Genomic DNA, 25,039 nt, shown 5'->3' with positions numbered 1-25,039 from the left:
CTGACGCACTTCCGGAGCGCCAGAACAAAGGGAAGTAGGGCCGCAGAGGAGACGAGAAAATGGTGGTCACCAGGTCTTCAGGCCCTCCTGCAAAGATCCAAGACCCGTCGGCTGAAGGTTCCCGCCAAAAGGTAGGATATGGCCGCTTTCTTAATTTCCATTCTCTGCTTCTCATATGATCGCTCAGGGAGATAGAGTGACTCAAGGGTTCCGCCCCACATAAAAAAAATAATCGGCGGAAAGGCCCCGAGCATGCCGCATGCTGCGGCATGCTTAGCCTGTACTGGCCTTTTCAGTTCTCATTACGGTCTTTTTAAGACAGTGCTTGTGTAGAATACAAAGATTAGGTAATTTCCTTTGGATCGTTCAACTCCGTAATGCAAGTGCACATCTCAAGCCTTTTAAGCTTACTGGTAATTCTGTAGGAAGGGAAGCCTGGTTTGGGCCACCAAGCATGAGCCCATTTAACGTGGTTGGAGTGAAACGCACTGCTTCCACGAGAGGGAAGCTGGCCGGGGCCGCACAGCACGTCCTTTTTGCTACACAAAGATTGTAGTGATGCTACTGGCTCTGTCGTCTGCCTCTCATTTTTCAGTATAGTAATAGAGCGTTAATTCTTTCTGATGCACGTAGAAGGGCAAACTACATGTTATTACTATGTTTATCTTTATTATTTACTGTATAAATCAGTTAGCTGACAAATCAGTTGATAAGGGGGAGATAAAGATGGATAAAGAGACATCGGCAGCACTGCTTCACTTCTCAGTGAAGCTTCCTGCTTGCAGGGAAGGGACCAGGGGCTTGAATCCAGGTCCTTCTTGCAGTAACATATGTGCTCTACTAAGTACGCCACTGCCTGACGCAAATTTCACTTTTTCTTACCCACTCCTCGTCATACTTACTTGATTATTAGCACAGTTTCTAAAGAGCCCAGAAAGGTACAGGAGATTTTTATTCCACCCTGACAGCACCTCTAGAATTCTGGTTTGATCGTGCTAATAGGGGAAGACCAGGAGGCATATATACCTTTTAGGGTAAAATAAGTGATTTTTACGATAAATGGATCTCCAGAAGACTAACTGATACCTTGTGACAATGTTGCCTGAGTTTGTTGTGTTCACATCTCTCATGTGTCAAGAATCATCTTCCTTGCTTAGCAAAAAACTACTGGAGAAGGATTTGTAACAATTGACCTTTTTCCTGAAAGATCAATATTTAGGCATTTAGGAGAAAACTGCTCTCTGCATTTTCTATTTTTCAAGTATTGATTGTTCAAAATAATATACCAATGTGGTTTAATTTAGGGGAGCATGTCCTGAACACTTACAGTCACATTTTGGGGTGGTGTTCTGTTAAGCTACAAATACAAATTTCTACCTGTGGAAATCAGAACCTCAAAAGATGAAAAAAAAATCCCAAAAGTCAGGGTGGGCTCCATTTGTATGTGGAATTGTGAATGAATAGTGTGCCGTAGTCCTGTTTAAGGTAAATAATAAATAGTAATAATAATACATTATTTGTAATGATTGCTTTTGGATTAATTTTCTTGACTTGAGTTTCTTAGCAGCCTATTAAAATTACCTTGAGAAATGTTTTGCATTCACTTTACCAAAAAAACCAGTGTTTTCTTTTTGTTTTACAGAATTCTGCTACTAAAAGAAGCCAGGTGTGTCCAAATGATGGGGAGAAATTGCAGTCTGATGACCAAAATGCTACTGAACCACAGACCCAAACCACTAAGAAACAAAGGCCACCCTCTAAAACTGCAAAGAAGAACAGAACTACGGATTCATTACTAGAAAAAACCAAACCACCCACTGATGGAGAAAGCTCTGAAGCTGAGTCAGAAAGTTCTTCTGTGTCAGAACTGCAAGATACCATTTTAAGAGTAACTAGGAGAAGACAAATTGTAGTTGCATGCACTCCAGTGTCCAGTGTTAGGAAAAGAGTGAAGAAAATGTCCATAAGTGAATCTAATACTGAAGAAATTGTCTCTGAAGCAGGATCACATTGTTCGGGTATTTCCAGAATTGTAACTCCCACAGTTATAACAACAAGAACCAGAAGTGCTAAGGCTAGATCCTTAATAGTTCCAAACCAAGAATCACATGAGGAAGCTATTTCTGATGTTGAGTCATCATGCTCAGATATTTCTTCATTTTCTGGGATTGTAACTAGGAGGACAATGAGAAGTATGCCTGGGAAATTACAGGCACAGATTAGGGAGAAAGATGCTAAAGTTGTACTAGGATATGAAAGGCAAATAGAAGCAACACCACCTGTGAATACAGAGGCTTTAGATGCCAGGAAAAAATTAACAGTGCTAAAATGTCAACATTTTGACAGAGAGGAAAAGACTAATGATGCATCTGTCAAAGAAATGAAGAATTCTAAGACTTCAGGTGATGAAACCAAAGAAATAATAAATGAGGGAGAAGAAATTATTGAGAAGAGTAATCAGTTGAGTCTTTCTTCACCACAGGACACTAGACTTTATCAGGTAGCATCTCAAAAACATTCAACCCCCCAAAATAAAACCACACTGGAGTCCTCAAATTCAGGCTGTGGAGCAATAATGAAGTCATTATCTCAAACATTTGCAGTTGTAAAAGTGAACAGATGTGATAGAATAAAGGGCTCTACAAAAACAAGTGACTTCAAAGAATTCAGTGATGGCAGTGATGAAGAGTACACAGTGATGGGTGTCGATATAAATGAAGAAAAAGATACTGGATTTGAGTGTGCTAACAGACTCTACAATTCTGAGCTCAACACATCTCAGGATAAAGGTGATTCTGTTTTGTTAGTTCTCAGCAGTGATGAAAGTCAGCAGTCTGAAAACAGTGAGAATGAAGAAGATACTGTGTGTTTTATTGAAAACTGTCGAAAGGAGTCATTAAAAGGAGAAAATAAGTTAGGTGACAATGCCTTGTTTGTAATTGACACAACTCCTGGCTTGAGTGCTGATAAAAATTTTTATTTGGATGAGGAAGATAAAGCAAATGAGATTGCCATTGAGGAAGGAAAAGAGGAAGAGGGTGAAAGTGGAGAAGAATCAGCAAGCAGTGACAAACACAGAGATAGTGAACTTAGTGATGAAGACGACATGCTAAATAGCACAAAGTCGAAACTGTAAGTTTTACCTTTGTAATGTTGTAACTTTTATTTTTGGTACCATTACTTTTAAATTATCTATTTCTTAAAGTTTTCAGCTCATTTTTCAGGTAATTTGCCATGTGAAATATTAGAAAGCATAGTCACTGAGAAAATAGCTGCTTCTGGTTCTTTATGAATACTACCATTTTCCTTATTTCTGTTGGAAGTGTTGTATTTTTTCTCGCCAGTAATAACTGAAAGTGCTCCTTGCAGTGATACCTTAGAAATCATCTGTTAGCATTTTCCAACCTAAAAGGAAAACTTTAATAATAATAATAATAATGTTGACTGGCACACCTGGTTGAGCGCACATGTTAAAATGCGCAAGGACCCAGGTTTGAGCCCCCTGTCCCCACCTGCAGGGGGAAAGCTTTGCAAGTGGTGAAGCAGTGCTGTGGGTGTCTCTGTTTCTCTCCCTCTCTATCACTCCCTCCCCTCTCAGTTTCTAGCTGTCTCTATCCTATAAATAATTCTTTAAAAAAATAATAACGTTGACTTTAGAAAATAATATGTTGATTGTAGAGAAATTAAAAGTAGAAAGGCTTGAGGAAAATAATGAGTCTATAATCTCACCTGCTATTTGTTGGAAAGGGCTGATGTTAGAAGTTATTTCTTCAGGAGCCAGGTAGTGATGCAACTGGAAAAGCACACAAGTTACCATGCAGGAAGACAACCTGGGTTTGAGCCACCAGTCCCTGTCTGCAGGGGGGAGGCTTCACAGGTGATGGAGTGGTCTACAGGCGTCTCTCTTACCACCACCGCTCCCTGCCTATTTCTGTCTTTATTATATCATGGGGGGGGGGGGGGCACCAATATTTTAATGCAGGTGCTGGACCCCAGTGATAACCCTGGTGGCAAAAAAAAATGGCACTGCCTCTTTCTTCCTGCTCCACTCACCCCCACCATCGAGCTTACTTACTACTGGGGCTTGGTGCTTGCACCACTCCTGACAGCCTTTTCTCTCTCCTTCCTTTCCTTTCCTTCCTCCCTTCTTCCCTTCCTCTTTTCCTTTCTTTTTTCCTACCTTCCTTACCAGAGCACTGCTCAGCCCTGGTTTATGGTGGTGCAGGTGCTTGAACCTGGGACTTTGGAGCCTCAGGTATGAGAGTCTCTGCATACCCATTATGCTATCAGCCCTATCCTTCTTTGATAAAGGGTGAGAGAACGAGGGATAGAGATGGAGAAAGGGGCTGGGTGGTGGCACATCTGGTTGAGTGCACCTTACAGTGTACAGGGACCCAGGTCTGAGCCCCTGGTCCCCACCTGCAGGGGGAAAGCTTTGCAACGGGTGAAGCAGTGCTGCAGGTGTCTCTCTCCCTGTCACACCCTTCCCTCTCTATTTCTGGCTGTCTCGATCCAGTAAGTAAATAAATAAAGATTAAAGAAAAAAGAGCCTGCATGGAAATTATTTTAAAAGAGAGAAAGAGATGGAGAAAGACAGAAATGACATCTGCAGCACTGCTTTACTGCTCATAAATCTTCTCCCCTGCAGGTGGGGAGCAGAAGCTCAAGCCCAGGTCCTCACGCATGGTGACGGTGTACTGTCCCAGGTAGCCACCAAGACCCTCTTGTTTTAAACTTGGATTTTCTTAGGCTTAGGTCCCAGGTGGCATTATAGCCAATAGGAAATGCATTAATTCTTTTTTCTTTTTTTTTAATTTTTTTATGTTTATTTATTTATTCCCTTTTGTTGCCCTTGTTTTTATTTTTGTAGTTAGTATTATTGATGTCATCGTTGGATAGGACAGAGAGAAATGGAGAAAGGAGGGGAAGACAGAGGGGGAGAGAAAGACACCTGCAGACCTGCTTCACCACCTGTGAAGCAACCCCTCCCCCCACAGGGGGAGTCGGGGCTCGAACCTGGATCCCCTGTGAAGTGACTCCCCTGCAGGTGGGGAGCCAGGGCTCGAACCGGGAGCTTTATACTGGTCCTTGCGCTTTGCGCCACCTACGCTTAACTCACTGCACTACAGCCTGACTCCCGGAAATGCATTAATTCTGTATGTCCATTCTTCACTCTAGCTGATTAAATCAGTTCTCTGTGACGACTAGTTTTAGAAATACTTATTAAAAGGTCCACTCCTACCCAGGAGTGAAGAGTATATGAGAAAACACATAATTCTCATGTACCTTTTGAGTACAGGATCACTCCTAGTACTTCAATAGAATGGTTTCATTTCCAACAGAGATTAAGTATTCAGCTTACATGAATAATTAGGGAAGAAAGCAAGTAAATTCAAAATAAACACATAAAAAAATATTCTTCCTTGGGTCCCAGGTGGTAGCACAGCAGGTTAAGTGCACATGTCGTGAAGCGCAGGGACTCGCATAAGGATCCCAGTTCGAGCCCCTGGCTCTGCAGGAATCTCTCTTTCCCTCCTCCCTCTGTCTTCCCCTTCTTCTCTTGATTTCTCTGTGTCCTATCCAACAACAACAACAGCAATAGCAGCAATAACAAGGGCAACAAAAATGGGAAAAAATGCCTTTCCTCTTTCCCCTCCTCTGTTTCTCTCTATCCTATCAAATAAAAACAGGAAGGAAAATAAATACATTATTAAAAGGAAAAAATTGCCACCAGGAACAAGTGATTTATAGTACCAGCAATGAGCCCCAGTGATAACCCTGGTGGCAAGTAAATAAAAGAGGGGCTGGGTGGTGGCACACATGTTACAATGCACAAAGGACCTGGATTCCAGCCCCCACCTGTAGGAGGAAACTTCGTGAGTGGTAAAGCAAGGACTGACTGTAGGTGTCGTCTTTTTCCTCTTCCTCTCTATATCCTCTCCCCCTTTCAGTTTCTCTACTATCGAAGAAAATAAAGCAGAAACCCAGGTCAGCTGCAGAAGATTCTGATTTGTGGTGGATTAAAGTGGATTAAGTAGGAGATACAGATGTTCACCACTAATTAAATTCACTGACTGAGGACTGGGGGATAGCTCTCCCACTAAAAGGTGTACATTAGGCTAGAGGCCCATGAAGGTCACACAGGATAAAGTGATACTGTGGTGTCTCTTTAAATAAAAGAAAAAGTGGGATGCAGGAGAGTGCTCAGTGGTATCAGTATGTGTTCCCCAAAATCTTTTTTGTTAATGATTTTACGAAATATAAAAGTTTGGTTTTTCAGAAGCTCAGTTGTGAAAATGAGTTGTTTTTTTTTTTTTTTTATCATTGACTGAAGAAGAAGAAGAAAAATGTAAATTCAATTATTTCTATTTAGCTTAATTATTAATATTAAACTATCATTTTTCTTACAGTCTGAAGTTGACAAGCAGCAGCATAGACCCTGGTCTGAGTATCAAGCAGTTGGGTGGTTTGTACATTAATTTCAGCACAGACAAACTACAATCAAATAAGAGAACTCTAACACAAATCAAAGAAAAAAAGAAAAATGAGGTAAGTTTTCTCGAGTTAATTTGTCTTCACAGAATTAACCCAGCAAGGGGCTAGTCGTCTAGCAAGTCAGCGAGGGGCTCATCTGGTAGAGTGCACGTTACTATTCAGGGGCTCCTGCAAGGAGGAAGCTTCATGAGTGGTGAGCAGTGTTGCAGCAACTCCTCATTCTCTCTCTCCCTCCTTCTTCCTCTCTGTGTCTCTCATACTCTTACCTAGAAGAAAGAAAACAATGGCCTCTGGGAGTGGTGGAGCCATGTGGACATTGAGTCCCAGTGGTAACTCTGGTGGCAGAAAAAAATTAACTAGTCACTTCAAGAATAATGATAAGTTTTTGGTGAGAGATGGATTTTCCTAGAGTGAAACCAGTTTGCTAAGATTCCAATTTTTTACCCTTTTCAGGTACCACCATCCTCTGCATAGCGCGCGCGCGTGTGTGTGTGTGTTTGTGTGTGTGTGTGTGTGTTTTAGTGAAGATAAAAGATGTTTGAAGCCAGCAAGATAGCTCACCTAAGAGGGTGTCTGCTTTGCCATGCACATAAACCAGATACCAAGTCCGACCCCCACTGCAGTGATAGAAGCTTTGATGCTGTAGTGCCTTTTCCCTCCCTCTGTTTCTGTCTTCATTTCCTAGGTAGAGACAGTGAAAGAGACCATAGCACCAAAGCTGCGCGGGTTGGATTCAAACCTGGGTGTCACACATAACAAAGCCGTGCAAGTGAGCTATGTCACCAGCCCAAAGATTTATTGTTTGTTTGTGTGGGTTTTTTTTTTTTAATTATTATACATGAGAGTGAGTTTCATATGAGGCAAAGAGGAGAAAGAGTGAGAGACAGGTAAGCCAGAGCCCCTCTGTCTATCCTAAAAAGTTGGACTAGAGCACTGAAACTCCATTGACAACAGAAAAAAAATTTTTTAAGCTGCTTGAAAAATAAAATAGCACAGGATCATACTTCCCTTCTTTTCTTTTTAATATTTATTCATTACATACAAGGGAGGACATTTTACATGGCACAGGGAGACAAACCAGAACACCACACTAGCACATGTGACACGGAACTGAATTGGGAACTTCAGGCACGCAGACTGGGAGTTCTGAACTACTGCTTGAGCTGTTAATGTTCCTTTCCTTACACCCAACTATATATTCTAGGGGTGGTTATTTCAATTTTTTTTTTAGATTTTTTTTTTTTTTAATAAATAAATAATTTTTTTTTTTTTTTATTAACAAAACCATAGGGTAGGAGGGGTACAACTCCACACAATTCCCACCACCCAATCTCCATATCCCACCCCCTCCCCCGATAGCTTTCCCACTCTCTATCCCTCTGGGAGCATGGACCCAGGGTCATTGTGGGTTGCAGAAGGTAGAAGGTCTGGCTTCTGTAATTGCTTCCCCGCTGAACATGGGCGTTGACTGGTCGGTCCATACTCCCAGCCTGTCTCTCTCTCTCCCTAGTAGGGTGGGTCTCTGGGGAAGCTGAGCTCCAGGACACATTGGTGGGGTCTTCAATCCAGGGAAGTCTGGCCGGCATCCTGATGACACCTGGGACCTGGTGACTGAAAAGAGAGTTAACATACAAAGCCAAACAAATTGTTGAGCAATCATGGACCCAAAGCTTGGAAAAGTGGAGAGGAAGTATTAGGGAGGTACTCACTGCAAACTCTAGTGTACTTCTGCTTTCTTACTTTGGTGCCATACTCCAAACTCAGTCAATTTCTGCTTTGCGTTTCTACTTCTTTTTTTTTTTTTTTTACATGCATAACATTCCCCAGATTCCCATTTAACAATACAACCCCCACTATTTCATCATTTTTCATGGATCTGTATTCTTCCCACCCACCCACCCACCCCAGAGTCTTTTACTTTGGTGTAATACTCCAATTCCATTTCAGGTTCGACTTGTGTTTTCTTTTCTAATCTTGTTTTTCAACTTCGGCCTGAGAGTGAGATCATCCCGTATTCATCTTTCTGTTTCTGACTTATTTCACTCAACATGATTTTTTCAAGGTCCATCCAAGATCGGCTGAAAACGGTGAAGTCACCATTTTTTACAGCTGAGTAGTATTCCATTGTGTATATATACCACAACTTGCTCAGCCACTCATCTGTTGTTGGACACCTGGGTTGCTTCCAGGTTTTGGCTATTACAAATTGTGCTGCCAAGAACATATGTGTACACAGATCTTTTTGGATGGATGTGTTGGGTTCCTTAGGATATATCCCCAGGAGGGGAATTGCAGGGTCATAGGGTAGGTCCATTTCTAGCCTTCTGAGAGTTCTCCAGACTGTTCTCCACAGAGGTTGGACCAATTGACATTCCCACCAGCAGTGCAGGAGGGTTCCTTTGACCCCACATCCTCTCCAGCATTTGCTGCTGTTACCTTTTCTGATGTGTGACATTCTCACAGGAGTGAAGTGATATCTCATTGTTGTCTTGATTTGCATTTCTCTGACAATCAGAGACTTGGAGCATTTTTTCATGTGTTTCTCGGCCTTTTGGATCTCTTCTGTGGTGAAGATTCTGTCCAAGTCCTCCCCCCATTTTGGATGGGGTTATTTGTTGTCTTGTTGTTGAGTCTGGCAAGCTCTTTATATATGTTGGTTATTAAACTCTTATCTGATGTATGGCATGTAAAGATCTTCTCCCATTCTGTGAGGGGTCTCTTGATTTGGGTAGTGGTTTCTTTTGCTGTGAAGAAGCTTTTTAATTTGATGTAGTCCCATAGGTTTATACTTGCCTTAGTCTTCCTTGTAATTGGATTCGTTTCATTGAAAATGTCTTTAAAATTTATGCGGAAAAAAGTTCTTCCAATATTTTCCTCTAAGTATCTGATAGTTTCTGGTCTAACATCCAAGCCCTTGATCCACTTGGAATTTACTTTTGTATTTGGTGAAATACAGTGATTCAGTTTCATTCTTCTGCATGTTTCAACCCATTGTTTCCAACACCATTTGTTGAAGAGACTCTGCTTCCCCCATATAATATTCTGGGCCCCTTTGTCAAAGATTAGATGTCCATACGTGTGGGGCCTCATTTCTGGGCTCTCAATTCTATTCCACTGGTCAGTGTGTCTGTTCATGTTCCAGTACCAAGCAGTTTTGATGACAATGGCCCTATAATATAGTTTGAGATCTGGCAGTGTGATGCCTCCGGTTCTGTTCTTTTTTCTCAAGATTGTTTTGGCAATTCTAGGTCTTTTCTGGTTCCAGATAAACATTTGTAGCATTTGTTCTATTCTCCTAAAAAATGTGCTTGGGATCTTGATGGGGATAGCATTAAATTTGTAGATGGCTCTGGGTAATATATTCATTTTGATGATGTTAATTCTTCCAACCCATGAACATGGAATATCTTTCCACTTCGTTGTGTCTTTTTCAATTTCTTTGAGTAGTGACTCATAATTTTCAGTATACAAGTCTTTCACTTCTTTGGTTAGGTTTATTCCTAGATATTTTATTGTTTTTGTTGCTATAGAAAAAGGAATTGATTTCTGGATTTCAATTTCTTCTAACTTAGTGTTTGCATAGAGGAATGCCACTGACTTTTGAATGTTAATTTTATAGCCTGACACAGTACTGTATTGCCTGATGATTTCCAAAAGCTTCTTGCTGGATTCCTTAGGTTTTTCCATGTATACTATCATGTCATCTGCAAATAAGGAGAGTTTGACTTCTTCTCTTCCAATCTGTATGCCTTTAATTCCTTGCTCCTGCCTGATTGCTATGGCAAGAACTTCCAACACTATGTTGAATAGTAATGGTGATAGTGGGCAGCCCTGTCTAGTACCTGATCTGAGGGGAAATGCTTCCAGTTTTTCACCATTGAGTATGATGTTGGCTGTAGGTTTGCTATATATAGAATCCACTATCTTCAGGAATTTTCCATCTATTCCTATTTTCTGTAGTGTTTTGATCATAAAGGGATGTTGTATTTTGTCAAAGGCTTTCTCTGCATCTATTGATATGACCATGTGGTTTTTGGTCTTGCTTTTGTTGATGTGGTGGATCACATTGATTGATTTACGTATATTAAACCAACCTTGCATGCCTGGGATAAACCCCACTTGGTCATGATGAACAATTTTTTTGATATACTGCTGTATCCGGTTGGCTAGAATTTTGTTCAATATTTTCGCATCTATGTTCATCAGAGATATTGGTCTGTAGTTTTCTTTTTTGGTTGTGTCCCTGTCTGCTTTTGGTATCAGGGTGATGTTGGCTTCATAGAAGCTGGCAGGGAGTATTCCAGTGTCTTCAGTCTTTTGGAAGACTTTTAAAAGTAGAGGTATTAGTTCTTCTTTGAAAGTTTTGTAGAATTCATTTGTAAAACCATCTGGTCCAGGACTTTTATTTTTGGGAAGATTTTTGATAACTGTTTCAATTTCATTAGCTGTGATGGGCCTGTTCATGTTATCCACTTCCTCTTGACTTAGTTTTGGAAGTTGGTAGGTATCTAGGAAATCATTCATTTCTTCCAGGTTCTCTAGCTTGGTGGCATATAGTTGTTCATAGAAGCCTCGCATGATATGTTGAATTTCTGCAGTGTCTGTTGTGATTTCTCCTTTTTCATTTACTATCCGATTTATTTGGGTCTTCTCCCTTTTTTGTTTTGTGAGTCTGGCTAAAGGTTTGTCGATTTTGTTTACTCTTTCGAAGAACCAACATTTACTTTCATTGATCTTTTGTATGGTTTTCCTATTCTCAATGTTATTTATTTCTGCCCTAAGTTTAGTAATTTCTGTCCTTCTGGTTGCTTTAGGATTCCTTTGTTGTTCTTCTAGGTCTTTAAGATGTGCAGTCAGGCTGTTTATTTGTGCCTTTTCTTGTTTCCTAATGTGTGCTTGTATAGCTATGAACTTCCCTCTTAGGACTGCTTTAGCTGTGTCCCAAATATTTTGATAGCTTGTGTCTTCATTTTCATTGAACTCTCGAAACATTTTGATTTCTTCCTTGATTTCCTCTTTGACCCAGAAGTTGTTAAGAAGTGTACTGTTGAGCTTCCACATTTTGGCACTGTTACTAATCTTTTGTTGATTGTTAAGTGTTAGTTTAATTCCACTGTGGTCTGAGAAGATGCTTGGGATGATTTCAATGCTCTTGAATAGGCTGATGCTGTCTTTGTGGCCTAACATATGGTGTATCCTTGAGAATGACCCATGTGGATTTGAGTAAAATGTGTATTCCAGTTTCTTGGGATGAATGACTCTGAAAATGTCCAATAGTTCTAGTTTATCTATCTCTTCATTTAGCTCCCTTATGTCTTTACTGATTTTCTGCCTGGATGATCTGTCAAGTTGAGAGAGTGGGGTGTTGAAGTCCCCTACTATGATTGTGTTACTGTTAATATATTGCTGTAGCTCTTTCAATAGAAGTTTGATGTATTTAGATGGCTTCTCATTGGGTGCATAGATATTAATAATTGTTAAGTCCTCTTGATTGACTGATCCTCTGAGCATTAAGTAGTGTCCATTCCTATCTTTTTTAAGATAGGAATCTTATCTATTTTAAAGTCTATCATGTCAGATATGAGAATAGCTGTTCCTGCCCTTTTTTGTGGGCCATTGGCTTGAATGATAGTTTTCCATCCTTTCACTTTAAGTCTGTGTTTGTCTTGTTGTGTTAGGTGAGTTTCCTGTAGACAACATACTGTTGGGTTGTGTTTTCTGATCCATCTTCCTACTCTGTGTCTTTTAATAGGTGAATTCAGGCCATTGACATTTATTGATATCAAAGATTGAAGATATTTTAACGCCATTCTTGTAGAGTTTTAGAGTGTTTTGATATATGTCCTATTTGTGGTGGTCTGGTTGTTCATAGGAGACCTTTCAGAACTTCTTTCAGGGCAGGCTTGGTGATGGTTGCTTCCTTCAACTGTTGCTTGTCTGAGAAGGTTTTGATGCTTCCATCTAGTCTGAATGACAATCTAGCAGGATATAGTATTCTTGGCTGAAAGCCTTTCTCATTGAGCACTCGATAGATATCTTGCCATTCTCTTCTGGCCTGTAGTGTTTGTATGGAGAAGTCTGCTGCTAATCTTATGGGTTTTCCTTTGTAGGTGACTCTTTGTTTTTCTCTTGCAGCCTTGAGGATCCTTTCTTTATCCTTATTCCTTTCCAATCTAAGTATGACATGTCTTGGTGTCTTTAGGTCTGGGTTAATTCTGTTTGGGACCCTCTGGACTTCTTGAATCTTTATGTCTTTGGTGTTGTCTAGACTAGAGAAATTTTCAGCTATTATGGCTGGAGAATGCTTTCTTCCTCCCCTTCTCTTTCTTCCTCTGGTAAGCCAATAATGCGTATATTGTTTCTTTTGAAGTCATCCCATAGGACTCTGTTGTTGTTTTCAGCATCTCTTAATCTCTTTTTGAGATCTCTTACTTCTTTTTTAGTTGTCTCTAATTCATCCTCAATCTTGCTAATTCTGTCTTCAGCCTCATTGATTCTATTCTCTCTGCCCTCTACTGTTTTCTGGAGTTCATCTATTTTGTTGCCCTGCTCTGATACTGTTTTAGCTTGTTCAGCTAGTTGCCTTCTTAGCTCAGTGATTTCAGCTTTCAGCTCTCTAATAACCATGAGATAATTAGAATTTTCTTCCATATTCTCATTTGTTGTTCCTGCATTTCTGATTACAATTTTTTCAAATTCTTTACTCACTCCTGTTATTATTTCCTTAGCTAATGTTTGGATGTTGAACTCGTTGTTTTGTGCTTCACCCTCTGGAGGACTTTTAGCTGGACTCTTGTCCTGGTTCGAGTCTCCAATATTTTTTCTTGTTGTTTTAACCATTTTATATAAGTTAACAGTTTTTTCAATCCCTGAGTTGGAGTTCAGTGGTGTAAAAGCCTTTTTTTTTTTTCCCCTGTAGGCTATGGGAGCCTGAGGGCTTTTAAACTATCAATAGGCTTCTTAGCTTAATCACTGACTCCTGACCAAGAGATAAAGCAGGGTGTGGCAGAGATAATCCAGTGGTTATGCAAAGAGACTTTCACAGCCCCTCAGCTATGCCACCGAGGTATAGGTCTTCTGAGTTTCCCAGTTAGATCTCTGTCCCCTGGTGTCCCTCCCTGTTGCTGCTCCAGATTCTGAGGGTAGTAGCACTGGAGACTCAGAGTTGCACTTGGTGAGTCTCTGGGGAGTCCTTTCCACCCTTCAGCTGTCCCCTTGTTGGTGGAGCAGACTGGAGGTGGTGTCTCCACTGACAAACTGTCGAACTGTTAGCAGTCACTTAATCTCTCCCTAGGCCCCTCTCTCCTCTCTGTCACCAGCCACGCGTGTTTGTACTCACGGGTGATTTACTGGGTTTCCATGGTCATTCCAGTCCTGTCTTGTTTCGGTCCGGGTGGTCTCCTTTAGTATTCCTAGTTGATCGGGAGAGGAGAGGAGAGGAGAAAAAGCGATCTGCTGCTCGTAGCTCCGCCTCCGGAAGTCGAATCCTTTTTTTTAGATTTTATTTATGAGAAAGATAGGAGAGAGAAAGAACCAGCCATCACTGGCACATGTGCTGCTGGGGATCAAACTCAGGACCTCATGCTTGAGTCCAAAGCTTTACCACTGCGCCACTTCCCAGACCACTTCATCTCTTTTCTTTTTTTTTTTTTTTTTTTCATTAATCTACTTTTGTCTTATTTTTATTATGCAGAGAAAGAGTGAAAGAGGCCACAGTACCAAAGCTTCTCTCAATGATGTAGGGGCCAGGTTCAAATGTGGGTCATGTGCACGGCAAAGCAGTGCACTATGCAGGTCAGCTGTTTGGCCAGCCCCTTAGCATTCTGTGTAAGCAAAGGAAAAATAAAGATTTTTCTTTGTACATATTGAGCTAATCCCTGAAAGAACTATTAACACATCAATACTTTAGAAATGAAACATTAGTTTGGAAGTTGCTGAATACAAGAAGGATTAATAATTAAAAAACTCGTGTTGATTCTAGTTAGAATATTGATTTTTACAGATGTTCTAAAATCATCTTGCAGTTTGTGTCCTAAAATATTGTGATATAGCTTTATACGTTTATGGACAAAAGAGACTAGAGATGTAAGTCAGTGGTAGAGCACTTGTCTAGCATGTTCCAGGCACTGGGTTTGGTTCCCAATGCCACCACAGCAGCAAATGTAGACAGGAACAGCACTATATTAATTGTATATGCATATATATTTAATAGTTACTGGTTTTGAGGTAGCCTGTCTTGTAGAACTAGTTTGTCCTCAAAATGTGTTACTCTGCCTCCACCCCCACCGAAGTGCCTATATCCCTCCACCAAAGTCCAGTGGACTCTTCCTTCCTGCAGCACCCCTGCCCCACTCCAGTTCCCTTCGCTAATCTCATCTGCAATTTGAGTCCAAGTCTTCATTGGACTTTGCTTGTTTCCCTTTAATGAAAGTACCTTTAGTTTGGGTTTTGTTTTTTTTTTTGGGGGGGGGGTGTTTTTACTGTATTGGATAGAGACAGAAATTGAGAGGACAGGAGAGAGGGAGAGATAGAGACAGGGAGCCTACAGCACTGTTTCACTGCTTGTGAAGCTTCCCCTCTGCAGGAGGGGCCCAAGGCTTTGAACTTAGGTCTTTGCACATTGCAACATGTGCACTCAACCAGGTGCACCACTGCCAGCCCTCCTTCATTATTACTTATAGGTGGGGGTCGGGCGCTAGCGCAGCAGTTAAATGCATATGGTGTGAAGCGCAAACACTGGTGTAAGGATCCTAGTTTGGGCCCCCAGCTCCCCACCCTCGGGGGTTGCTTCACAGGCAGTGAAGCAGGTCTGCAGGTGTCTTTCTCCCCCTCCCCATCTTCCCCTCCTCTCTATTTCTCTCTGTCCTATCCAACAATATCAATAATAACAGGAACACCAAGGGCAACAAAAATAGGGGTGGGGGGAAATGGCCTCCAGGAGCAGTGGATTTGCAGTGCTGGCACTGAACCCCAGCAATAACCCTGGAGGCAAAAAGTTGCTTTTCTGAAAAAGCTCTTGGGGGGGGGGGGGTAGATAGCATAATTGTTATGCAAACAGATTCTCATGCCTAAGGCTCCAATGTCCCAGGCTCAGTCTCCTGCACCACCATAAGCCAGAGCTGAAAGAAACAAAGGGAGTTGGGCAGTAGCGCAGGCAGGCAGTAGCGCAGCGGGTTAAGTGCACGTGGCAGAAAGCACAATGACCGGCGTAAGGATTCTGGTTCGAGCCCTGGCTCCCCACCTGCAGGGGTGTACCCTTCACAGGCAGTGAAGCAGTTCTGCAGGTTTCTGTCTTTCTCTCCCCCCACTGCCTTCCCCATCTCCATTTCTCTCTGTCCTATGCAACGACAATAATATCAATAAAAACTACAACAATAAAACAAGGGCAATAAAAGGGAATAAATAAATATTAAAACAAAAAAGAAAAACAGTTTTCATGCTTTCTTTAAACTTGACTGATAACCTAGCCCATTGGAAGTATTCTGTAGTGGAGGTCTTTCCCATTCAACTTTTGACTATATCCTGCCAGTGATAGATGTAGAATAATAATGACATTCTAACATTTTTCAAACCAATTTAATTTGTTTATAGTTTCTGCAAAAAGCCATCATTACACCTGATTTTGAAAAAAACTACTGTGTCCCACCATATCGTGAATCAAAGTATCAACTTCAGAAAAAACGAAGAGTAAGTATGATGACACTTAGTATTTAGAATGTTTAGATGTGTCATTGTTTTCAATTTATGCAATGCAGCTGCACAAGAAAAATACATATATTTCTTAAAAGCTATCAGATATCTAATGGCCCACAAAATATAATTCAGTAGACATGTTTCATCGCTTTTCACAAATGAAAAGTGCACAAAGTGGAACACGGACGACTACATACAGGGTCACTGTCTACACTTATGGCTCAAAGATAATTCACAGAAGGAGCTTTGTTGCAGAATATTCTAGGGAACTTAATGTAGCCAACTAAACATCCTGCCCAGTCTGTTTAAAAGCCCAGTCTGCCAAAAGAGAATACAAAATATTTTCTTGAGTATGATGTATGAGATTGCTTCTATGTACCATTTCAACTACTAATCAGAAAGATGTCACAAAGAGGTCTTGGAGGAAACTTAAGGATTTCCCATAATGTCTTGGCACAAGAATAGAGAGCACTCAGTAGCATTTGTTATATGAATGAAACTAAATTCAAAGCAGAATTAAACAAATAATTTGTTAAGAATTTTCAAACTGGGGTCAGGTGTTGGTGCACCTGGTTGAGTGCACCTTACAATGTGTAAGGAACTTGGTTTGAGCCCCCAGTCCTCAGCTGCAGGGGGAAAGCTTTGCAAGTGGTAAAGCAGGGCTGCAGGTATCTCTCTCTCTCCCTTGAACCCCTTTCCCTCTCTATTTCTGTCTGTCTCTATCCAATAAATAAATAAAGATGATTGTTTTTTACATACTTCCAGAGAGTTAAAAAATAGGAAAGCTATCGGGAGGGGGATGGGATATGAAATTCTGGTGGTGGGAATTGTGTGGAGTTGTACCCCTCTTATCCTATGGTTTTGTGTTTCCTTTTTATAAATAAATTTTTTAAAAAAAAAAAAGTTGTTAAACCAAGAGCAATTTGTTTTGTTTTAGAGATAATACAAATTTCTGAAAGAATGGCTTTCTGAGATAGCTAGATGAGCTGAATCAAAGTATTGGTATTTAGAGATAAACCCCAGAAGTGAAAACATTTTTACACATCTGTTTATAAGCCGTCTTACACAAAAATTGAAGTTGATGAGGTATCATCCAGCACATCTATAATTTGTGCAGAGATATGAAATGTCATGGAGAAAAGGAGCCCCATTTATGAAATTTATGAACTTATAAAATTATATCGCTTTTTGTGATATAATCCCTTTTATGAAAGGCTAATAGATGAGATTAATATATGCTATAAAACAAATGACCTATTTTTTAGTTGATGCAATTTTCAGTATGTATGGTTTAGCGGAAAATGGGGTATAGTTATGTAACATTATTTACTTATTTATTACTCTGTTAGAGTGTCTCCATTATTTTTGGTGTCTGAATTTCAGAAAGAGCGGCAAAAAACAGCAGGTGATGGCTGGTTTGGTATGAAAGCTCCAGAATTGAGTGATGAACTGAAAAATGATCTGAAAGCATTGAAGATGAGAGCCAGCATGGACCCAAAAAGATTTTACAAGAAGAATGATAGAGATGGCTTCCCCAAATACTTCCAGGTATGAAGCAAACAGAATAATGGTAACACTAGTGATTTTTGTTTGGAAAACATTTTCTATTTATTCTTAAAATATATGTATATTCATAATGCATCTGCCTAATGTATGGACAATTTAATAGTGACCGCAACTCAGTTTAACGTTAATAGCTTTATATATAGAGAGATGGTGTTGCAAATGTAGGTAGGTTTCCAGGTCAACTCTCTTTAATAGTTACAGAACCTGTAAGATGAGTTTCATTTGTATAGCAGTAACATGAGAGCAAGAATCCTTACAAAATGGATAAGAAAACAAGGAGTCATTTGCACATCTCTGAGTTAAATTCTGAAATAAGTTTGAAAAAAATTTTAGTGTTTCCAGGTGTTTTTTGTTTGTTTTAATTTATTGGCTAGAAACAGCCAGAAATCGAGAGGGAAGGGGAAGGTAGAGAGACAGAAACACCTGCAGCCCTGCTTTACCACTCATGAAGCTTCCCCCTGCAGCTGGGGACCAGGGGCTTGAACCCAAGTCCTTGTGCACTGTAATGTGTGCACTCAGCCAGGTGCACCAACACCCAGCCTCTCTCTTTTTTTTTTTTTTTTTCAATTATTTTGGGTAGAGTCAGAATTGAAAGGGATGGGGGAGATACAGGCAGAGAGACAAAGAGACACCTGCAACACTGCTTCACCTCCCCACTTGTGCATTGCACCCTGCAGGTGGGGACTGGGCCCTTGTGCATTGTCGTATGTGCTCTTTGTTTCTGAACTGCATTTCCTGGACTATTGTTATCCTTTACCTCCGCATTTGCTCTTCCCCTGGTCCATCCAGTATGTATTTCTAGGTAGATGTTACATCTCTTCTCAATGATGTCACATATGTCATTCAGTGACGCCAATAACAACTCTTTTTGGGACTTCAGAACAACTCTTTATAGGATAGACTATATATCATCCCTCATTGCTCTTTACCGTCTACAAGCAAACCAGTTCACAAGCCCTTCACATTACATAGCTTTGTCCTGTCCCTGGTGGTCTAGTGGCTAGGATTCAGCACTTTCACATTACATAGCTTTCTTAAGCTCCAGCACACTCATTTACTAGTTTAGAATAAGCAGATTAATTTGGCATTCTGATTTTACACATGCTTGGTAAAATTAGAACCATACTAATCCAGCTAAAGTGTTCTTTTCAAGATTGATATATTCCTATGTAATCACTTTGTGTTGAGTTTAGTTATTAGCAAAAACTGCGTTCCTTGGACTAGAGATTATAGGACCCACATGCCTTGCTTGTGAGGTGCTGTGTTCCATACCTGGCACCACATAGACAAAAACAAAAAGACTGGTTTCCATATTGGCAGAGATCAGATGTTCTTTATTTTTGCTTTCCTAAGACCTAAGTACACTGGCATGTAGCAGATAAATTTCACTTGGTTGGAAAGGTTTGTTAAATTTACATTTAACAAACCTTTAAACTTATATTTCTTGACTAGATGGTTCATTAGGGATTTTCTGTGCTATTTAGCACCAAATTGTATATGGAATTTTGGGTCTACTATAAATTCTAACAAAGAAATGTGGTTAGTAGGACCAACTTTATAGACTGAATAAGTATTTTGAGTAAGTGATTTATTTATTTACATTTTATTTATTTTAATGAGAGAGCACTGCTCAACTCACTTGTAGTGCTAGAGATTGAACCTGGGAGCTTGGAGCCTCAGGCATATGAAAATCTTTTGCATAATCAGGATGCTATCTCCCCAGCCTTATTTTTACTTAAAAAATGACAAAACTAGTGGTTCGAGAGATACTGTATTGGACCTTGGGTCCACTCTCCAGCAACACACATGCAGGGATGATGCTCTGCTTCTCTTTCCCTCTTTCTCATTAATAACTAAATAAGTCTTTTTAAAAAAAAAAGAAAAAGAACTAATGTTAGCATAAGCCTGTATTTTCCATTCCTTTCTGTAAATACTTTGTTTAGAGCTACCCAACAATTTGAAAGTAACTTGGCATTTAGTTGTTGAATGACTAATTTCAATTATTTATAGGTGGGAACCATTGTTGACAATCCAGCTGACTTCTACCATTCACGAATTCCCAAGAAAGAAAGGAAAAGAAATATTGTGGAAGAACTGCTGGCAGATTCAGAGTTTAGAAGGTAATGAATTTATTTTGCTTTAAAATGTGTATGTTTGCCTTTATAATATGCATAAACTTAAATTTTTAGATGGGTAATTCTTTTTTGGGGGGGGTGTTAATTCTTTATTTCAGGGGCTATCCTCTAGCTAGGAGGGTGTTTAATATTCTCTGGTCCTTGTGCTCCACGCCATGTGTGCTTAACCCGCTGCACTACCGCCCAGTCCCCTGAAGATGTTTTTGATTATCATAAGTTGAGGGCTGGGACATGGGTGAGTAGTAGTGTTATTGTCAATCAAAAACATCTTCAGGGGACTGGGCGGTAGTGCAGCGGGTTAAGTGCACATGGCGTGGAGCACAAGGACCACCATAAGGATCCCAGTTTGAGCCCCTGGCTCCCCACCTGCAGGGGGGTCGCTTCACAGTTGATGAAGCAGATTTGAGGTGTCTATCTTTCTCTCCCTCTTTGTCTTCCCCTCCTCTCTCAATTTCTCTCTGTCCTATCCAACAACAAGGGCAACAAAAATGGGGAAAAAATGACCTCTAGGAGCAGTGGATTTTTAGTGCAAGCACCAAGCCCGAGCAACAACCCTGGAGGCAAAAATTAAAAAAAAAAAAAAACTTCAAACATATGCTAGTGTCCCTTGTAGGGCATAAGTATTCTTTGATTATAATCACTATTTCAGAGGGAAGTTAGAAGGTATTTGACTGATTAGAGGAAAGAGTATGCAAAGGAGAGTCGGGAAAGAGAAGCCAAGGGAGCATCGAGAAAGCCAGGAGGGTAGACTGGTAAGACAGCATAGAGGTTATGTAGAAAGACCTTCTTTCCAGGCACCATAGGTTTCAGAGTCCAATTCCAGTACCACCAAAAACCAAACTTTAGCAGTGCACTGGTTAAGAAAAAAAGAAAACCAGGACGGTATAGCATTATAGGAATCCATGGAAGAGAATAATAACAGGAGGGAATTTAAGATGAACAAATGCTATTGAGAGGTCAGATGAGAAAAAAACTTTCTTCAGAATTATTTACATAAAGATCACAGTTACCTTGTCTGGAGGAATATTAGGGAAATAGAAAAGAAATTAGACTAGAGAAAGAATTGAAAATGGAAACAAAGATAGAAGCATTCTGCTTATGTCTAAATGTCCTTAAAGCAGCTATGTGGGTATGACAGAGGATTTAAAAGAAACAGAAACCTCTGCTAAACTTCCAGTTTGTTTCAATCACAAAAGTGAAAATATTTATCAAGCTTGTGCGTGTTTTAAGTTGTCATTGAGGCTTCACCACTTGGGGCTGACTTTTTTTTGCAGATATATATAGAGAGAAAGCCACTAGAGCACCAGAGCTTCCCTCTGTGTGGTGGGAGCCAGGTTCTAACTGGGTCTTGCCTCCTGCCAAAACAAGTGTACTATCCAAGTTAGCTATATTTTTTGGCCCTGTATTAAGTACTCTAAAAACAAGTGTAGACATGGAATACATATCTAACTCATAAATGTTAGAGATTTAATAGGTCTATATAATGGTAGACATTTTAGAAATTAATCATACTCTTATTTAACACTCTCCTTGGGAATTTTATCCCTACAAGACTTGAAGTAAAAATGTAAATACTGTTGATTTCCAAATGTGTATGTTTATTCAAATTTCTCCTGAGTCCAAACCCACATATCCAGTTACCCCCTTAGGAACATCCAATGAGTACCTTACAGGTATGTCTAAGAGCTAACTTGTTATCTTTCCTGTTGTCACTCTCCCCTCTTGGTAGTGATCTGTAATGTCTTTTTTTTTTAATATTTATTTATTCTCTTTTGTTGCCCTTGTTTTATTGTTGTAGTTATTATTGTTGTCGTCGTTGAATAGGACAGAGAGAAATGGAGAGAGGAGGGCAAGACAGAGAAGGGGAGAGATAGACACCTGCAGATCTGCTTCACCACCTATGAAGCGACTCCCCCCCTGCAGGTGGGGAGCTGGGGGCTCGAACCGGTATCCTTACTTGGGTGCTACCGCCCAACTCCTGTGATCCGTAACTTCTAAACAGCATTCATCCATCCATGACGGAGTCCAAGATACCTTCTCCCTTCATCCCTTACGTAGACTATCAGAGTCCTCTCCCCCCTCCTTACTGTCTCTCAGACCTGTCTTTCCATTCACAGAGCTGTGAGTCACTGTTTACTTAAGAACTTGTGGGTTATATTTATCATTCTTTACCATATGGAATTTTAAAACATTTTTAAAAATTTCTATTTTAAAATAAAAACTAGGCAAGGGTAAATAGTATAGTGGTTATGCAAAGAGACTCTCATGCCTAATGCTCCAAAGTCCCATAAGCCAGAGCTGAGCAGTGCTCTCTCTGGTATAATAGATTTTTCTTCAATAAAATGATTTAGTGCCAAAATTTCTTTAATGTTAGTTATAGTTGGAGCCTCTTAAATGTTTCTGTACCAATCTGCTATGTCACCAAATATTGGATAGCCTTTGGAAAACTCCACAGTACACTCATGAGAGTGAAAAAGGCCGTCAATCAAGATAGCTCATCTGGCAGAGTGCCTGCTTTGCCATACATGTGACCCAAGTCCTACCTGGCCCCCCACCATACTGGGAAAGCTTTGGTACTGTGATATGTCTCTTAAAAAAAAAAAAAAAAAAAAGATTGATGCAGAGCAGTGAAGCCCTGGTAACTACAGTTGAGAGAGGCAGGCCATGGTGTGCTTGTGAAATGTTTTTTGTTGTTGTTGTTATTGTTGTTTTTAACCTAATAATCCTTGTGAAAGGACCACATAGCCATACTGTTACCTTGAAAGTTGCTGGTCAGAGTGATATTTATTTCTTTCCAAAACTTGCCTATTGAGAAAGGGAATGAGAGCATCACTCTGGCACTTGGCAATATTAGGGCTCCGAGGTCAGGACCTCATTTTGAGAATCCAATGTAGTTATCCACTGTGCCACAGGGTCTCCAGTTAATGCATTTCTGAGGTTCTAAGAAATATGTTTTCAGTTAAGTATAATCTTTTAGTTTTGCTTAGCCGTGTGTGTGTGTGTGTGTGTGTGTGTACATACACGTTTTTAATCTAAAAAATTTCTTTATTAATGAGAAAGATAGGAGAGAAAGAAACAGACAGACATTGCCATGGTGCATGTGCTGCTGGGGATTGAACTGCGTGCTTGAGAGTCCAGGCCCACTGTGCCATCTCCTGGACCACTAAAAAAAAAAAAAAAAAAAAAAAAAGTTTAAAGCATTTGACATCATCTGGATTAGTACATGGGCATTTAGCTGTTTGATTTTCAAAAGCCTTTCCTCCAATTACCCCCCCATCATCTTTTTTTCTTTTTTCTTTTCTTGGGATTTAAATACCTTCTAGAAAGCAGCATAACTTAAAATACTGATTTTTTTTTTTTCTTTTTAGGTATAACAGGAGGAAATACGCAGAGATCATGGCTGAAAAGGCAGCAAATGCAGCAGGAAAGAAGTTTCGGAAGAAGAAGAAATTTCGCAATTAAGATTCAAGCTAATCATAGTGTTTTATATTTCTCCCTTATTTATTTACTAGATGTGTTTTGAAAACTTAACACACCATCACATAATTAACCCTGCTTATATAGGTATATTATTTGGGAAAAGGTGATTTGAAAGAGAATCATGTGACTTTTGTAATAGATTTATCTACAAAAGACCCATCCATGCTTAAATTCTTAAAAAAAAAAAAAAAAAGAGCGAGAGAGAGAGAGAGAGCGCCTCAACCATTTTAAAATAAAAGTTTTTGTATGGCTTCCAGTACTTGGTCACCTAACGCAAAAATTGAGTTAAAAAGTGTTTAAGTTGCTAACATATTAAAAAATATCATCAAAGACTTGTAAATAATCTTGTAATTAATATATAGGGATGTATATAACGAAGGGATATGGCCATTGGTCAGCTGCAAATTCCAATCTAGGAAATTGGTGATGTTGGGATACAGATTGGGCTTGGCACCAGTATAAAACCATAGTTGATGCCTAAGTTTCACGTCCCAGGTCATTCCCCAGCATTACCATTTCTCATTAAAACAAACATATATATATATATATATATATATATATATGCAGCAGCATTTCTTGATAGATTTTTTTTTTTCTTTCAGACTTTTTTTTAACCAAAGCACTGTTCAGCTTGTTTATGGTAATGCTGGGATTGAACCTAGGACTTAAGAGCCTCAGGCATGAAAGTATGCTGGCTCCCTGGCCCATTGATGTGTACATTCTTAATTCTCTTGACTGCTTATTTTTCCTTTAAATTTAGTATACCTCTGTAGCACTTAAGTGCTAGGCCCCATTCTAAAGAATTATAAATAGGGGTCAGGTGGTGCCTCACCCAATAGAGTGCACAAGGACCTAGGTTCAAGCCCCCCAGCCCCCAACTTTGGGGGGAAGCTTTGCAAATGGTGAAGGATGCTATAGGTGTCTCTCACCACACTCAATATATCTATCCAAAAGTAAAATATTTAAAAGAATTACAAATACACTATTTTTAAGGAACTGATATATGTATATTAGTAGTAAATAGAAAAATGGAAATCTCTCCAATTATTCCTCTTCCCAACTACTTCCCTACTTTCAGCCACACTCCTGAGCATGGGATACTAGACCTTCACGACATGGTCCCTACTATAATCACTATTTAGATATGTCTAGTTTATGGACCTAAGAGGAAAAACTGCTTGAGCCTCCTGTCAAGTCTTTGTCTTTCTCTTCTGTCTCTCTTGGCCTAATGTGTGAATGTTCTCAATTTTCTTGAATAAAGTTTAAAATTTCTGGGGAAAAAAAGGTAAAGCTACTGAACAATGAGTTTACAGCTACACAGTATAATGTTCATTAAACCAAGTTAAGAAAATCTTCAGGGGGGAAAAAATCTTCAGAGCTGGAGGTGTACAAGTTCCTGCACAACACTTTATATGCCAGATTCCATTCTCAGCACCATATGTCAGCAAGCAGTCTGATCTCATTAAATCTTTAAAAGATTCTAAGAAAAGGGCTGGGTGGTGGTGCACCTGGTTGAGTGCACACTTAGTTTGCAAGGACTCAGGTTCAAGTCTCATGACTTCACCTTCAGGAGTGAAGTTTCACAAGTGGTGAAACAGTGCTGCAGGAATCTCATTTCTCTTTTCCTCTAAATTTCTCTTCAAAATGAATTTAAGAAAAAAAAGTATCAA

At 39.9% G+C, this 25,039-nt stretch overlaps 1 protein-coding gene across 1 annotated transcript; it reads left to right on the top strand.

Annotated features, from left to right (window-relative positions):
- The first annotated feature begins 14 nt into the window (after positions 1 to 14).
- DNTTIP2 (deoxynucleotidyltransferase terminal interacting protein 2) lies at positions 15 to 24,653 on the top strand. The gene is made up of 7 exons (XM_007535338.3): positions 15 to 131; positions 1,643 to 3,132; positions 6,411 to 6,549; positions 16,087 to 16,182; positions 17,572 to 17,736; positions 19,765 to 19,874; positions 23,258 to 24,653. Exons 1-7 carry the CDS (start codon positions 60 to 62, stop codon positions 23,349 to 23,351), a joined length of 2,166 nt encoding a protein of 721 aa, XP_007535400.1. The 5' UTR covers positions 15 to 59; the 3' UTR covers positions 23,352 to 24,653.
- Positions 24,654 to 25,039: the final 386 nt, after the last annotated feature.

The sequence above is a fragment of the Erinaceus europaeus genome, chromosome 11 (assembly GCF_950295315.1).
Source record: "Erinaceus europaeus chromosome 11, mEriEur2.1, whole genome shotgun sequence".
NCBI classification, from domain to species: domain Eukaryota; kingdom Metazoa; phylum Chordata; class Mammalia; order Eulipotyphla; family Erinaceidae; genus Erinaceus; species Erinaceus europaeus.
This window is presented reverse-complemented; position numbering and strand designations above follow the sequence as displayed.